General features: G+C 40.0%; 1 protein-coding gene and 1 pseudogene across 1 annotated transcript in view; one reads left to right on the forward strand and one right to left on the reverse strand.

Moving 5' to 3' along the window:
• Positions 1-17301, forward strand: part of LOC104212049 (protein PHOSPHATE-INDUCED 1-like) — a 28775-nt gene extending 11474 nt beyond the window's left edge. The window contains exons 2-5 of the mRNA XM_070157348.1: positions 6332-6337; positions 7195-7311; positions 7610-7659; positions 16782-17301. Of these exons, the coding sequence (XP_070013449.1) occupies positions 6332-6337; positions 7195-7311; positions 7610-7659; positions 16782-17301 (693 nt within the window). The remainder of the gene's footprint in view (positions 1-6331; positions 6338-7194; positions 7312-7609; positions 7660-16781) is intronic.
• Positions 13650-15322, reverse strand: LOC104212048 (protein PHOSPHATE-INDUCED 1-like; annotated as a pseudogene).
• Positions 17302-17593: the final 292 nt, after the last annotated feature.

The following is a 17593-nucleotide window of genomic DNA, read 5'->3' on the forward strand; positions in this document are numbered from 1 at the left end:
ATAATTACGTTGCATTTGAGACCAAGGCAGCCCAGGAAATCTTCGCATTTACGATGAAGATTCGCATTTGCAAAGCCTGCAGACCTGCAACATACCAACAATTTCCTAAGTCCAAATTTCACTTTGCAGCCTATCCAAAACTCAACCGAGCCCTCGGGGCTCCAAACCAAACATGCACGCAAGTCCAAAAACATCATACAGACTTGCTCGTGCGATCAAATCATCAAAATAACATCAATAATTATGAATTTAGCATCAAAACCAAAGAAAAATCTCATCAACTCTTAAGTTCAAATTTTAACAACCGAAGGTCCGATTCACGTCATTTCAAGTCCGTTTCTTACCAAATTTAATACGCTCAACTTAAATCCCATATAAGACCTGTACCGAGCTCCAAAACCAAATACAGGCCCGATACCATCAAATTCAAAAATATTTTATTTCCAAAAACTCATATATATTCTAGAAAACAATTTTCTTTAAAAATTCATTTCTCGGGCTTGGGACCTCGGTATTCGATTCCGGGCATACTCCCAAGTCCCTTATTTTCTTACGGACCCTCTGGGACCATCAAATCATGGGTCCAGACCCATTTACCCAAAATGTTGACCAAATTCATCCTAAATTCATTTTAAAAGTAAAATTCATCATTTTTCACAGATTTTCACATAACGGCTTTCCGGATACACGCCCGGATTGCGCACTCAACTCGAGGTGAGACAAAACGGATTTTTTAAGGCCTCAGATTATAGAATTTATTTCTAAAACAAGTGATGACCCATGGGTCATCACAATTCATCGGTCACTTTGATAGACTGATGAATTCCACAGGTAATTAGTCAAGCTGACAACGTTAAAACTCAAAACTATAGTGACATACACGTAGCCTTTGAGGATGAAGCAATTAAGCCTTATAAGTCCAACATAGGTTTGATAATTAAATGCTTAACCAATTAACCTGATCAATATCCAGGTTAATGTACAACCAGAGCATCTCATAAAGGCCTCTACAAAAATAGAGTCACCTACACAAGAGCAACTCCATGGTGATGAGTATGCCTAAGTAACTGGTTGGTCAACCATTTAATGTTTCATGTCCAATGTTGGCTCAGATAATTTTTGGTTTATGTCTAAACCAGGACTAAATGACTGATAAACTCTTAAATTAGTCAGTCTATTACACATAGAACATGTGTAGTCATAGTTTCTTTCAAGCTTTCTTTTGTGATTGTAAATTTGAAAGCCAAAAAGATTTTTTATTTTATTTTATATACATTAGTATTAATTTTTTCTTTTCCTTAAATTAATACTTATATATGTATATCTCTTATCACGTGTTTTATCTAGGAGGATGAAATAGTTCACGCGTGGATGAGGTATATTCTGATGTTTTTCTAGTATATGTTATATATGAATCTAATATATATATATATATATATATATAAATAAATCTATTTTCTTTATATCTTTTTATATAATTATTTTTCTCTCCTCTATCCTATTTGTAGGTTTTTAATTAACAAAATAAATTCTTTACTATATGTCCAATGATTAATTCTTTTCATCTTCACCATGTAAATTCCATATCTATGATTTTGATTTTGTGAAGGTAGGAGCAGGCATCTTTATCTCCGGAAATCATTGGAATTGAGAATAATTATGATTGCAAAATAGGTAGAATCAATAAACTTGGCTAGAACTTGCTCGAAATGTTTCTCAAGGCGAAATAATAGGTGACACTGATTTTTGGAAAATGAAATTAGGCTTTCTTTGATTTATCATTTTCTAGCCTTCTTATTTTCTAACCAAATACATATAAATATTCCATTAAAACCCTTCTTTGAGCCTTTATCCCATTTTTTCAACACCTTTATCTCTTATAGAGAAGAAACAAAAGAAAAAAAGGAGTAATTATATATATACATATATAGTCATGAGATCTTCCAGCTAAAATGAGTAGAGATTGGTGGATATATTTTTTTTAAAAAGGGATGGAAGAAGAAGAAAAAATTATGTGAATATAAGATATTTGAGATTACAAAAAAAAAAAGTGTTATCAAAGGGAGGAAATGTTTGCTCCAAGCTGGGAAAAAGAAGTCACTCTAAAAATATTCTTATCCGACTAGCTTGAAGCCTAACATTACAAGCCAAGAAAAGTCCTAGAAAGATTTTAAAAATCAGTGTTTAACCTATATTAGTGGAGAAAAACATAATGAGAAAGCCTATGGACAAGAGTATGATATTAACTGAATAAGTGATCATAAATCATCAAGTCTGAAAGATTCAAGGGAAGGAGATTGCAAATTCTTGTTGATCAAAGCATAATTCAGAAATAAGGTAAAAGATTTGGTGAATTTAAAAAGATTAATTGCATTGACTATTTTGGAGGATATTTATTTTGTATAAATTTTCTATCCTACAATAGTCATGGATTTTGGAAAATATATTTTTAAAGTATTCCCTCGAGGACGAGCAAAAGTTCAAGTATGGGAGTATTTGATAGATATAAATTATTCATGCAATTTCATATGTAAAAAATAAATTTTTAAAATAAAATATGATTAATAATATCCTATCCTTGCATATTTTCTAATAATTCTTGTAGGAAAAAGAAATTATGAAAATGTCACGACCCTGATTTCTCACCCTCGGGAGTCGTGATGGCACCTACTAGTGAAAGCTAGGCAAGCCAACCCTCTGAATTATTTACCTTTTCCCATTTTTAATCCCTTGACAATTAATAACCAACATTAGATAAACAACAGAATTTAATAAGAGGAAGACTAAAATGTAATATTTTAATAAAGATGCCAATACCAATCCATACATAAACTACCCAGAACTGGTATCACAATTTCACAGATGGTCTAAGAATACTATAATTAAAGTTACGAAAAAAATAAATACAATACAGTCCCGGAAATACATAAATGAAACAGGATGAAAGAATAGAAGGAGACGCCAAGACCTGCGGACGCCTATAAGACTACCTCGAATCTCCGAATGGACTGAAGGCAGCAACCCAAAGCTAAGGTTCGTAAGCTGCTGCACCGGAATCTATACACAGTGTAGAGTGTAGTATCAGAACAACCGACCCCATGTGCTGGTAAGTGCCTAGCCTAACCTCGACGAAGTAGTGACGAGGCTAGGACTAGACTACCAAATAAACTTGTGCATTTAAATCATATTTTGTAGAAAATAAAAGCAAAACTTTACAATTAAAGATAAGAAGGGGGAATCATGCTGCGGGGGATAACAAATAGCAACAAAAACTAACAGTTTAAATGTAAAGAACACCATAACTCAATTATCAATAGAAATTAGGAAAATCAAAGACAAGTGCACGACATCACCCTTCGTGCTTTTACTCTCGTCCTCACCATAAAATCAATAGAATCTGCACGACATCGCCCTTCTTTCTTTTACCTCAGATAATAATGGCATGGAATGATCCTTCGTGCATTAACACTCATATCATGGCACAGAATTTTACATCGTGCGGCACGACATCACCTTTCGTGCTTTAACACTCCCTCACAAATATCATACACGGCATCACCCTTCGTGCTTTACACTCTTCCTCACAAAAATCATACACGGCATCACCCTTGCTTTAACACTCTTCCTCACCCAAACAATAATCACAAAGCAATAAGGGCAAGGGAATCATCAATTTCACAAATAAATCCCGGCAAGGGAACAATGGTACAACAATCATATCCTGACAAGGGAAACAATATCAAACAATAATATCCCGGCAAGGGAGATTATAACATTAAAACAACAACATACCGGCAAGGGAGACAAAGTCATAATCCTCTTTTCTTTTTCACATTTACTTCACAACCCAATTCACAATTTGAGCCAATGCTCTATAAGGTTCAATTGCCAATTATACTTCCACAAATCATTTTACAACTTGAGCCAACACTCTTCAATGTTCAAATACCAATATCACTTCCACTAGCCTTGCTCAACAATAGAAACCATCACATAAGACATGTGTGACGACCCGACCGGTCGTCTTAAGAATTCATGCCCTGATCCCCCTATTAACTGCTTTCCCCATATTTATTTCTGCTATTTTTATTTATCGAGATGTTCGTTTTGAGTTTCAGAGAGTTTTGGGACACTTAGTCCATAAATGAGAGATTAAGTGTTGGAAATTTTACCATTGTCAGAACAGTGTGAAGATGGGCTCGAAATGGAAATCCGATGGTTCCATTAGCTCCGTTGGGTGATTTTAGGGTGATTAGCGTGTTCGGATTGTGTTTTGGAAGTCCGTAGCTAATTTAGGCTTGAAATGCCAAAAGTCGAAATTTTGAAGTTTCCGGTTCGATAGTGAGATTTTGATCCGAGGGTCGGAATGGAATTCCGGAAGTTGTAGTAGCTCTGTAGTGTTGAATGTGACGTGTGTGCAAAAATTCAGGTCATTCAGATGAGGTTTGATAGACTTTTTTATTGAAAGCGTATTTTTAGAATTTTGGAATTTTTAGGCTTGAATCTGTGGTTGATTCGTTGTTTTGATGTTGTTTTAGGTGTTTAAGGATTAATATAAGTTTGGACAGTGGTATTAGACTTGTTGGTGCCTTTGGTTGAGGTCCCGGGGGCCTAGGGATGATTTCGGATGGTTGACGGAAGGATTTTAGAGTTTGGAGTTGCAGCTTCAGCTGGTTTTCTGTCATAATAACACATGCGAGTGTGAGTCCGCAGGTGTGGAGCCGTAGAAGCGGCATTTGGCATTGCATAAGTAGAAATGGGGAGGTTCAGCAGGAGCCACAGGAGCGGTACCACATCTGTGGATGGGGAGTCGCAGATGCAGAATCAGGCTAAGTTAGTGATTGTCACAGATGCGACCATTAGTCCACAAAAGCGGGACCGCAGATGCGGTCCCAGGACTGCATATGCGGAAATCACTAGGCAGAAACATATAAATACTTTCGTTCGCAAAATTTAGCTATTTTCACCATATTTGAAACGGCAAAAACTTGGGAAGCACTTTTCAAGAGGGATTTTCAGAGGAGTTCATTGGGGTAAGGTCTTTGGTCCCTAAACTCGTTATTGGAATGATTTTTATCAATTTAAGCATGAAAAATTAAGGAAAAATCAGTGGTAATTTGTGGGTTAGTGCTTCACTAAATAGAGGCCTTTGAGTGGTGATTTGAGGGACCAACTGAGGTCCTATTTTGGTACTTTTAGTATTATTGAGCTCGTGCGAGTGTGAGAATTCTGGAAATATAAATTTTACCGGATTCCGAGAAGTGGGCCCGAGGGGCATTTTGGTCATTTTACCTAATTTCGCGTATTAGCTTAGAATTTAATTGTAGAATCAGTTACTTGAAGTGTTGTTTATATTATGAAATTGAATTGAATAGATTTGGGCCATTTGGAGTCGAGTACTCATGGCAAGAGCGTGGTTTCAGATTGATTGAGCTGGTTCAAGGTAAGTGACTTGCCTAACCTTATGTGGGGGACCTTCCCCTTAGGATTTGGTATTATTGTTAATTGAAATTCCTTGTACGTGAGGTGACGAGTGCGTACTTGTGCTAATAGTTGAAATTCCAATTTTTCATTAAGTAATTACTAGTTTGTTTCTTTTCCTATTTTTATTAGATACACTATTAAGCCTGTTGTTAGTTTAGGAAAGCATGTCCAAGTGATTTAATTGCTTTAATTGCTCAAACTGCCTTACTTGAATTCTGTGCAGCATGCTAGGCTAGAACTACTTGTTTGCCTTGATATGAAATTTGACATTTCTGAATATATTTTTGTTGCTGCTATGTATTTACATTAGGACTACGGACGTGGGATTTCGATAGCTCCCCCTCTTGTATGTTTATATTTGGGACTACGGATGTGGGATTCCGATAGATCCCCCTACACAGTTATATGGAACTCGGGAATGCACCCGGTAGATTCCCCCAATACTAGGTATTTACATTTGGGACTACAGATCGGGATTCCGGTAGATCCCCGTGCACTATGAGTTGGACTACGGGAAGGGATACCGGGAGATCTATTGGATATGTGTATTTGGGACTGCAGGATGGTATCCTGGGGGATCCCAAATTGTTATTTTTGGTACTGAGCCGTATTTCTCTCTATGTACTTTGCCTCTGTAGTAGTTGTTGCTGTCCTTTATATCCTATGTTGCTTTTACTGCTGTACTTATTTATACTGCTTTGTTCTACACTATCGAACCTTATATTTTATTTAACCTCAGTAGGGCCCTGACCTTCCTCGTCACTACCCGACCGAGGTTAGGCTTGGCACTTACTGAGTACTGCTGTGGTGTACTCATGCCTTTTCTGTGCATGTTTTTCATGTGCAGATCCAGGTACTTCGACTCAGACTTACCATACTTGAGGCAAGGCGACACTTCGAAGACTTCGAGGTAGATCTGCCGTGTCCGCAAACCGAGGAGTCTCTCTTCATTCTCCCTTGTAGTTATAGCCATTCTGTATTTACTTTGTTTTAGACTATTCTGGAGTTAGAACACTATGTAGTATCCATAGTTTGTGATTCATGGGTTTTCGAGTTTTGGGCATATGTATTAGCTTTTGAGAGTTAAATATTGTGTATGTCGAACAACACTTTTAAACGTTGTTTTATTACACTATTTCTGTTTTAAATGGTTTTCTTCCACGAATTTGTTTATCTTTTACATTTTAGGCTTACCTAGTCGTAGAGATTAGATGCCGTCATGATGGTTCATGGAGGACGAATCGGGGTCGTGAAAAGTTTGTATCAGAGCTCTAGGTTCATAGGAGTCATAAATCACAAGCCGGTTTATTAGAGTCTCGCTGATCGGTATGGAGATGTGTGTACTTATCTACAAGAGGCTATGTAGCTGTTAGGAAAATTTCCACTTCATTTGATTTCCTTGTCGTGCAATATTTTGGACATCACAATTCTAAACTTCTCTTTTCTATTCTCTTACAGATGGTGAGGACACGCGCTACCCGAGATGATCAGGCACCCGCGCCCCCTACTGCAGCCGTTAGAGGCCGAGGCTGGGGTAGAGGCTGAGGACACACACGTGGTTCATCTAGAGCACCTGCGCGAGCTGCCACCGAGGTACCACCAGCAGTTCCAGCCGGAGTTCAGGCACCTGATATGCCTACTGCTACTACTACTCCAGCACTTCAGGAGACTCTGGCACAGTTCATGAGCATGTACACCACTTTGGCTTAGGTAGGGTTGATTCCCCTTGCTGCAGCTATATCTCAGGGAGGGGGAGGAGCACAGACTCCTGCCGCCCGCACTCTTAAGCAGCGAGTGCATGTTGAGAAGGTCCCTGAGATTATTCCTGTACAACCTATAGTCCGAGATCAGCCCGAGGATAGGGCAACAACTTCCGATTATGAGTAGCTAAGGTTTGAGAGGTTCAAGAAGTACAAGCCTCCTATATTCAGCAGTCTAGCATTAGATGATGCTCTGGGATTTCTAGATGAGTACTACCGCATTCTCCGTACCATAGGTATATCAAGATCGAGTGGGGTTTCCTTCTCTACTTTCTAACTTCGAGGAGCCATCTATGAGTGGTGGCGGACCTATGAGTTAGACAATCCGGATGAGGCTGCTTCACTGACTTGGACTCAGTTTTCAGATCTGTTCCTCAGAGAGTATGTTCCTCATAGCCTCAAGGACGCATGGCACGCAATGTTTGAGCATTTGCGCCAGGGTGCTATGACTGTCTCAGAATATGCAGTCTGTTACACTAGTTTGGCTAGGCATGCACTAGCCTTGGTTTCTACTATTCACGAGAGGGTTTGCCAGTTTATTGAGGGCCTTATTCCTAGAATCAGGTCTAGCATGGCTCGTGAGTTGGAAATGGATATTTCTTATCAGCAGGTGGTGAACATTGCTGGAGGATTGAGGGTATGCATGCTAGGGAGAGAGAGGAGAGGGAGGCGAAGATGTCTCGAGAGTCGGGCCAATATTCTGGTGCCTGTGCCCCAGCTGCAGGTCGTCATGGTAGGGGTTATATGAGTCGCCCTATTCATTCAGCTCTTCTAGCAGCCAGTGGTATTCCAGCTCCTCCTAGGCCTCAAAAGACTTATTATACACCTCCAGTATCTAGCACGCCTTCTGCATGGGGTGCATTCATAGGTCAGTCCAGAGCTTGTTTTGAGTATGGTGACACATGCCATATGGTGAAGGATTTCCCCAGACCTGGGAGGGGTGCACCTCCACAGACTTCTCAGCCACAACGTGCCCAGCAGAGTTCTTAGGCTACGGTTATAGCTCCAGTAGCTACCCCACCTTCTTAGCCAGCTAGGAGGTCGGGTAGGTAGAGGTCACCCTAGAGGGGGAGGCCAGGCCCGATACTATGCCCTTCCTGCCTGTACCGAGGTTGTTGCCTCCGATTATGTCATCACAGATATTATACTGGTTTGTCACAGAGATGCATCAGTTCTATTCGATCCAGGCTCCACTTACTCTTATGTGTCTTCTTATTTTGCTCTGCATTTGGGTGTACCTCAGGATTCTTTGAGTTCCCCTGTTTATGTTTCTACTCTTGTGGGAGATTCTCTTGTTGTGGACCGCATTTATTGGTCATTTTTAGTTGCTCTTAGTGGTTTTGAGACTAGAGACAATTTATTATTGCTCAACATGGTAGATTTTGATATTATCTTGGGCATGGACTGGTTGTCACCCTATTATGCTATTCTTGATTGTCATGCCAAAACCGTGACGCTGGGTATGCCAGGTGTATCGCGTGTGGAGTGGAGGGGTACTTTATCTCACACTTCTAATAGAGTTATTTCTTTTCTTAAAGCTCAGCGTATGGTTGAGAAGGGGTATGACGTATATTTAGCTTATGTGAGAGATGTCAGTATTGATACCCCTTCAGTTGATTCAGTTCCAGTAGTACATGATTTTCTCGATGTGTTTCCAACTGATCTTCCGGGCATGCCGCCTGATAGAGATATTGATTTTGGAATTGATCTGTTGCCGGGCACTCAACCCATTTCTATTCCTCCGTATCGTATGGCTCCTCCTAAGTTGAAGGAGTTAAAGGATCAGTTACAGGAATTGCTTGATAAGCATTTTATTCGTCCTAGTGTATCACCTTAAGGTGCTCCTGTCTTGTTTGTGAAGAAAAAGGATGGTTCTATGCGCATGTGTATTGATTATCGCTAGTTGAACAAGGTTACAGTGAAGAACCGTTATCCTTTGCCTCGTATTGATGATCCGTTTGACCAGCTTCATGGCGCACAAGTGTTTTATAAGATTGACTTGCGCTCATGTTACCATCAGTTGAGGATTCAGGAACTAGATATCCCGAAGACTGCTTTTAGGACTCGGTATGGTCATTACGAGTTCTTTGTTATGTCATTTGGGTTGACTAATGCCCCAGCAGCCTTTATGTATTCGATGCATAGTGTATTCCGGCCGTATCTTGACTAGTTCGTCATTGTCTTTATTGATGATATTTTGTGTATTCCCGGAGTTGGGAAGATCATGAGCAGCACATTAGGACTATGCTTCAGACTCTGAGAGAGAAGAAGTTATATGCTAAGTTCTTGAAATGTGAGTTTAGGTTGGATTCTGTGGCGTTCTTAGGTCATGTGGTATCAAGTGAGGGTATTCAGGTAGATCCGAAGAAAATAGAGGCCATGTAGAGTTGGCCCAGACCATCCTCAACTACAGAGATTTGTAGTTTCCTTGGCTTGGCGGGTTACTACCGCTATTTTGTGGAGGGGTTTTCATCGATTGTAGCTCATATGACTAGGTTTGACCTAAAAGGGTGCTCCGTTTCAGTGGACGGAGGAGTGTGAGGCGAGCTTTCAGAAGATCAAGACAGCTTTGACTACAACCCCAATTTTGATACTGCTTACAGGTTCGGGGTCTTATACGGTCTATTGTGATGCCTCAAGGGTTGGCCTCAGAGCGGTGTTGATGTAGGACGGTAGGGTGATTGCCTACGCGTCCAGACATTTGAAGTACATGAGAAGAATTATCCGGTCCACGACCTTGCATTAGCTACCATTGTTCCTGCCCTGAAGACCTGGCATCATTATTTGTATGGTGTTCCATGTGAGATTTATTCTGACCATCAGAGCTTGCAGCACCTGTTCATGCAAAAGGATATAAATTTGTGCCAGAGGATGTGGTTAGAGTTGCTGAAGGACTATGATATCACTATTTTATATCACCTGGGCAAGGCCAATGTGGTGGCCGATGCCTTGAGTCACTGGGCAGAGAGTTTGGGGAGTTTGGCTTATTTACTAGCATCGGAGAGACCTATGGCGATGGATGTTCATGCCTTAGCCAGCCAGTTTGTGAGACCTTTCGGAGCCCAGTCGGGTTCTAGCTTGCGTGGTTTCTCGATCTTCCTTATTTGATCGTATCAGGGAGAGTCAGTACGATGACCCTCATTTGTTTGTCCTCAAGGACAAGGTTCAACACGGTGATGCTAGAGATGTGATTATTAGTGATGACGGTGTATTAAGGATGCAGGGTTGGATTTGTGTACCCAATGTTGATAGGCTTCGGGAGTTGATTCTGGAAGAGGCCCATAGCTCGCGGTATTCCATTCATCCAGGTGATGCGAAAATGTATCAGGATTTGAGACATCACTACTGGTGGAGGTGGATAAAGAAAGATATAGATGGATTTGTAGCTCGGTGCCTCAACTATCAGCAGGTAAAGTATGAGCACCAGAGGCCGGTTGGGTTGCTTCAGCAGATTGAGATTCCGGAGTGGAAGTGGGAGTGGATCACCATGGACTTTGTAGTTGGGCTCCCACGAACTTTGAGAAAATTCGACACTATTTGGGTGATTGTGGATATGCTGACCAAGTCCGCGCACTTCATTCTTGTGTGTACTACCTATTCTTTAGAGTGCCTAGCGGAGATTTATATCCGGGAGATTGTTCGTCTGCATGGTATTCCAATTTCTATCATTTCAGATAGAGGTACTCAGTTCACATCATGGCTTTGGAGGGTCATTCAGCATGAGTTGAGTACTCGGGTGGAGTTGAGTACAACATTTCACCCTCAGACGAACGGACAGTCCGAGTGCACTATTCAGATTCTTGAGGATATGCTCTGTGCATGTGTGATTGAGTTCGTAGGGTCTTGGGATCAGTTCTTGCCATTGGCGGAGTTTGCTTACAACAACAACTATCAGTCCAACATTCACATGGCACCGTATGAGACCTTATATGGTAGGCAGTGTAGGTCCCCGGTGGGTTGGTTTGAGCCGGGTGAGGCCAGATTAATGGGCGCAGACTTGGTACAGGATGCTTTGGAGAAGGTTAAGATTATTCAGGATAGACTTTGCACAGCCCAGTCTAGACAGAAGAGCTATGCACACTGGAAGGTTCATGATGTTTCCTATATGGTTGGAGAGCGGGTTCTGCTTCGGGTTTTGCCTATGAAGGGCGTTATGAGATTTGGGAAGAAAGGAAAGTTGAGTCCGAGGTTTATTGGCCCTTTTGAGATATTGCGGTATGTTGGGGAGGTTGCTTATGAGCTTGATTTACCTCCCAGCTTGGCAAGAGTTCATTCGGTATTTCATGTTTCGATGCTCCGGAGGTATCACGGTGATCCGTCGCACGTGTTAGATTTAAGTTCAGTCCAGTTGGACAAGGATCTATCCTATGTTGAGGAGTCGGTGGAAATATTGGCTAGGCAGGTTAAAAAGCTGAGGTCAAAGAACATTGCATCAGTTAAGGTTGAGTGGCGGGGTTAGCCGGTTGAGGAGGCAACCTGGGATACCAAGTAGGATATGCGCAGCCGTTACGCTCATCTTTTCACTACTTCAGGTATGTCTCTATGCATGTTCGAGGACGAACAAATGTTTAATTGTAGGAGGATATGACGACCCGGCCGGTCGTCTTAAGAATTAACGCCCCGATCCCCCTATTAACTGCCTTCCCCGTGTTTATTTCTGCTATTTTGATTTGTCGGGATGTTCAGTTTTGAGTTTCAGAGACTTTTGGGACACTTAATCCCTAAATGAGAGCTTAAGTGTTGGAAATTTGACCGTAGTCGGAACAGTGTGAAGACGGGCTCAGAATGAAAATCTGATTGTTACGTTAGCTTCGTTGGGTGATTTTGGGGTGAGGATCGTGTTCGAATTGTGTTTTGGTGGTCCGTAGCTAATTAGGCTTGAAATGCCAAAAGTCAAAATTTTAAAGTTTCCGGTTCGATAGTGAGATTTTGATCCGAGGGTCGGAATGTAATTCCGGAAGTTAGTGTAGCTCCGTAGTGTTGAATGTGACGTGTGTGCAAAATTTCAGGTCATTCGGATGACGTGTGATAGACTTTTTGATCGAAAGTGTATTTTTAGTGTTTTGGATTTTTTAGGCTTGAATCCGTGGTTGATTCGTCGTTTCTATGTTGTTTTAGGTGTTTTAAGGATTGGTATAAGTTTGGACAGTGGTATTAGACTTGTTGGTGCCTATGGTTGAGGTCTCGGGGGCCTCGGGATGATTTCGGATGGTTGATGGAAGGATTTTGGAGTTTGGAGTTGCAACTTCAGCTGGTTTTCTGTCATAACAGCACCTGCGAGTGTGGGACCGTAGGTGCAGAGCCGCAAAAGCGGCATTTGGCATCGCAGTTGCGGAAATGGGGAGGTTCAGTAGGAGCCATAGAAGCGGTAGAATTTCCACAGGAGCGGTACCACATATGGGGATGGGGAGTCGCAGATGTGGAATCAGGCTGAGTTAGTGATTGTCGCAGATGCGACCATTGGTCCGCAAAAAGGGATCGCAGATGTGGTCCCAGGGCTGCAAATGCGGAAATCGCTGGGCAGAAACATATAAATACTTGCCTTCACTAAATTTAGCTATTTTTACCATATTTCAGAAGGGAAGAATCTTGGGAAGCACTTTTCAAGAGGGATTTTCAGAGAAGTTCATTGGGGTAAGGTCTTTGTTCCCTAAACTCATTATTGGAATGATTTTTATCAATTTAAGCATGAAAAATAAAGGAAAAATCAGCGGTAATTTGTGGGTTAGGGCTTGACTAAGTAGAGGCATTTGAGTGATGATTTGAGGGACCAATTGAGGTCTGATTTTGGTACTTTTTGTATGACTGAATGCGTGATAGTGTGAGGATTCTTGAAATGTAAATTTTACCGGATTCCAAGACGTGGTCCCGAGGAGCATTTTGGTCATTTTACCTAATTTCGCGTATTAGCTTAGAATTTAATTGTAGAATCAGTTACTTGAAGTGTTGTTTACATTATGAAATTGAATTGAATAGATTTGGGCCATTTGGAGTCGAGTACTCATGGCAAGAGCGTGGTTTTAGTTTGATTGAGCTGGTTCGAGGTAAGTGGCTTACCTAACCTTGTATGAGGGACCTTCCCCTTAGGATTTGGTATTATTGTTAATTGAAATGCCTTGTACGTGAGGTGTTGAGTGTGTACTTGTGCTAATTGTTGAAAATTCGTTTTTTCATTAAGTAATCGAGTGTGTTTCTTTTCCTGTTTTTATTACTTGCACTATTAAGCCTGTTGTTAGCTTAGGAAAGCATGTCTAAGTGATTTAATTGCTTTAATTGCTCAAACTGCCTTACCTGAATTCTGTGCAGCATGCTTGGCTAGAACTACTTGTTTGCCTTAGTATGAAATTTGACATTTCTGAATATTTTCCTGTTGCTGCTGTGTATTTACATTGGGAAACGTAGTTTCTAGACCAAAGTTGAACACGTAGATGTAGAAGGATCGTATAAAGCAGGAAGCACATATTTCCTTCCATTTGTACCATGTGCATTGTAGCGTGCACCTGTAGTTTTATCCACCAACAAATCTCCAGCATAGCCAGGGTAAGCACCCTTAGCATATACACCAGGACAAGCAGAAGCAGCCTCCAATGGTGCATCTGCCTCTCCTTGATAGTATCCATTTCCAAATGGGTTCGTCGCGGTCCCAGCCAATAAGCTAGACCAGTTAATTACCATACCATCAACACCCACATCGTTATTTGGTGCAACCAGGGGTGGGCTTTGTGGTTCGTAAATGGGCTGGTGGAATGGCCAAGCGCAGTAGCCAGTGTATTGAGTCTCTGAATTACCAACCTAAATATAAGCAAATTTGTATGTCTTGCCCCTAATAATGGCACCTTTAGAAGACCCATGAGTTCCACAACGATTGACACAGAACCCGTCGACTGCAACATCAGAGGCAGTCAAAACAGTGTTAATGGCGTATGCTAAGGGTGTACATGTTTTAGACTATTCTGGTGCAAACTACAGGTGTACATGCTAAGGGTGTTGCACATGGTATATGTATTAGCTTTTGAGAGTTAAATACTGTGTATGCCGAGCGGCACTTTTAAACGTTGTTTTATTACTCTATTTCTGTTTTGAATTGTTTTCTTCTGCGAATTTGTTTATCTTCCACCTTTTAGGCTTACCTAGTCGTAGAGACTAGGTGCCGTCACGATGATTCACCGAGGGCAAACCGGGATCGTACATGAGCAATACAAACAGAGTCACATTAATCATAGTATAAGACTCACGAGCATGCTTGATACCAACACTTTTCAATGTTTAAATATCAATATTACTTCCACAAGCCTTGCTCAACAATAGAAATCATCACATAAAGCATGAACAGTACAAATGGAGTCACATTAATCATAGTATAAGACTCACGGGCATGTTTAAGATCAACGTATAGATACTCGTCACCATGCCTATACGTCGTACTCAACAACTAACACATAGCTAACAGGACACAACTCCTAATCCCTCAAGCTAAGGTTAGACCAAACACTTACCTCGAAGCCACAAACACAATTCAAGCCTCAACTACCGCTTTACCTCTTGATTCTACCACCAATTCGCTTGTATCTAGCCACAAGTTACTTAAGTATATCAATAAATGCTAAATGAATCAATTCTAATGCATTAAAATAGGTTTTCTAAATTTTTTCCCCAAAAGTCAAAAAGCGACCCCTGGCCCACATTGTCAAAACCCGAGGTTCGAACCAAAACCCGATTACCCATTCACCACGAACCCAAATATATAATTTATTTTGAAATCAGACCTCAAATCAAGGTCCGAATCCCCAAAATTTGAAAAAACCTAAGTTCTACCCAAAATACTCAATTTCCCCCATGAAATCCCTTAATTTAGAGTTGAAATCATGTGAAAAGATGTTAAATATTAATGAAAATGAGTTAGAAATGCTTTCGGGATACACGCCCGGACTGCGCACATAAATTGATGTGAGGCAAAAAGGGGGTTTTAAGGCCTCGGAACACATAATGCATTTCTAAAACAAGTGAGGACCTTTTGGGTCATCACAAAAAAAGACAAGAGAATGAAGCAAAGCCACAGTTGCACATCTCATCATCATATTCGCAAATGTCGAATATACATATAGGCTTATGGAAAAAAACAATTAGAGATGAAAAGGAGTATAATTGCATATGTGGAATCTATATACGCAAAGGTCACATTCACATACATGGAACCTACATTTGCAAGTCTAAGTCATGAAGTCAAGAATGGAAGCAAAAGAGTCATAGATGCATGCGTGGAATCCATATTTGCAAATGTCACATTCGCATACATGCAACCTACATTTGCAAGTCTAAGTCATGAAGTCAAGAATGGAAGGAAAAGAGTCATAGATGCATGCGTAGAATCTATATTTACAAAGGTCACATTCACACACATGAAACCTACATATGCAATACTAACTCATGAAGTCAAGAGTGAAGCACAAGTTCCATATTTGCATATATTGAATCTACCTACACAAAGGCCATTTTGCATACATGGAAGCTACATTTGCAAGATTAACTCATGAAGTCAAAAGTGAAGCACAAGTGCCATAGTTGCATATAGAGAATATACGTACATAAAGGTCACTTCGCATACATGGATTTTACATTCGCGAAAGTGGAACACGACAAAAGCTACTCATCTTTTCCTATAAATAGCAAGCTCTGTTTGTATAAGGATATTCAATCTTAGTAAGAGAATAACTAGTCTTGGTCTTCTTTCTTTGTAGTAAAAATATTTCCTTAGCCTTTTAAATATTTCTAGTCTTCTAAATATCTTTTTTAGCTTTTCTTAATCCACAATGGAGTAATCTCTTTTCGTTGGGATAGTTGATAAAGCTTGATATATTTTATAATACTATCTCAGTTTTTATATTCTTAGATTGAAACTTCTTTTACATTTCATATTGTGCTGAAATGATGGTTTCTAATTACTCTATCATCACATCTACATATTTTATCTCTAAGTTATTCATATATTAATTTTGTAATTCTCGCAGAGCAAAATTAATATATAATAATGGATGAATAAAATAGTAGTGTGAAAGTAATTTTTCTGTAAACTATTATTTCAAATCAGTAATCTTGCTTGCCTCAGTTTTAATTCTCACAGAGGAATTGTTATAGGCAAGATTATTGATCCTTAGTAAAAATATTCTCACGAAGTTTTTACTTTTTTTTAGCACAATTCAAGCAAGAAAAATATTTCGGTTTAAATATCACTAGTGTTAAATTGATTAATTAACATAATTCTCACTAAGTGTTATTAATTAGTTATTTCTTAGTGAGCAAAATATAATTGTATTAGAAATAAGCAATTATTCTTTAGAAAAATAAATGTAAAAATTGAGATTTTATTATAGTAATATTATTAAGTGAATTCAATGATTCCCAAGTCCTTTTTAAATTATAAATCTTCCAAAAATATTTTGTTTTGTCTAAGTAATTAACATGGTTTAAAACTCACTCACTTTTCATCAATTTGATTCTCTCAAATAGTAGTTAAAATATTACAAGTCTGTAGCATAGATTATCCATTAACATTGTTTTGACTGCCTCTGATGTTGCAGTCGACGGGTTCTGCGTCAATCGTTGTGGAACTTATGAGTCTTCTAAAGGTGCCATTATCAGGGGCAAGACATACAAATTTTCTTATATTTGGGTTGGTAACTCAGAGACTCAATGCGCTGGCTACTGCGCTTGGCCATTCCACCAGCCCATTTACGGACCAAAAATCCCACCCCTGGTTGCACCGAATAACGATGTGGGTGTTGATGGTATGGTAATTAACTTGGCTAGTTTATTGGATGCGACCGCGACGAACCCATTTGGAAATGGATACTATCAAGGAGAGGCAGATGCACCATTGGAGGCTACTTCTGCTTGTCCTGGTGTAAATGCTAAGGGTGCTTACCCTGGCTATGCTGGAGATTTGTTGGTGGATAAAACTACAGGTGCAAGCTACAATGCACATGGTACAAATGGAAGGAAATACGTGCTTCCTTCTTCATACAATCCTTCTACATCTACATGTTCAACTTTGGTCTAGAAACTACAGGTGTATATGCTAAGGGTGTTGCACATGGTATTTGTATTAGCTTTTGAGAGTTAAATACTGTGTATGCCGAGCGGCACTTTTAAACGTTGTTTTATTACTCTATTTCTGTTTTGAATTGTTTTCTTCCACAAATTTTTTTATCTTCCACCTTTTAGGCTTACCTAGTCGTAGAGACTAGGTGCCGTCACGATGATTCACCGAGGGCAAACCGGGATCGTGACAACATGAGCAATACAAACGGAGTCACATTAATCATAGTATAAGACTCATGAGCATGCTTGAG

The sequence above is a fragment of the Nicotiana sylvestris genome, chromosome 9 (genome assembly GCF_000393655.2).
Source record: "Nicotiana sylvestris chromosome 9, ASM39365v2, whole genome shotgun sequence".
NCBI lineage: Eukaryota > Viridiplantae > Streptophyta > Magnoliopsida > Solanales > Solanaceae > Nicotiana > Nicotiana sylvestris.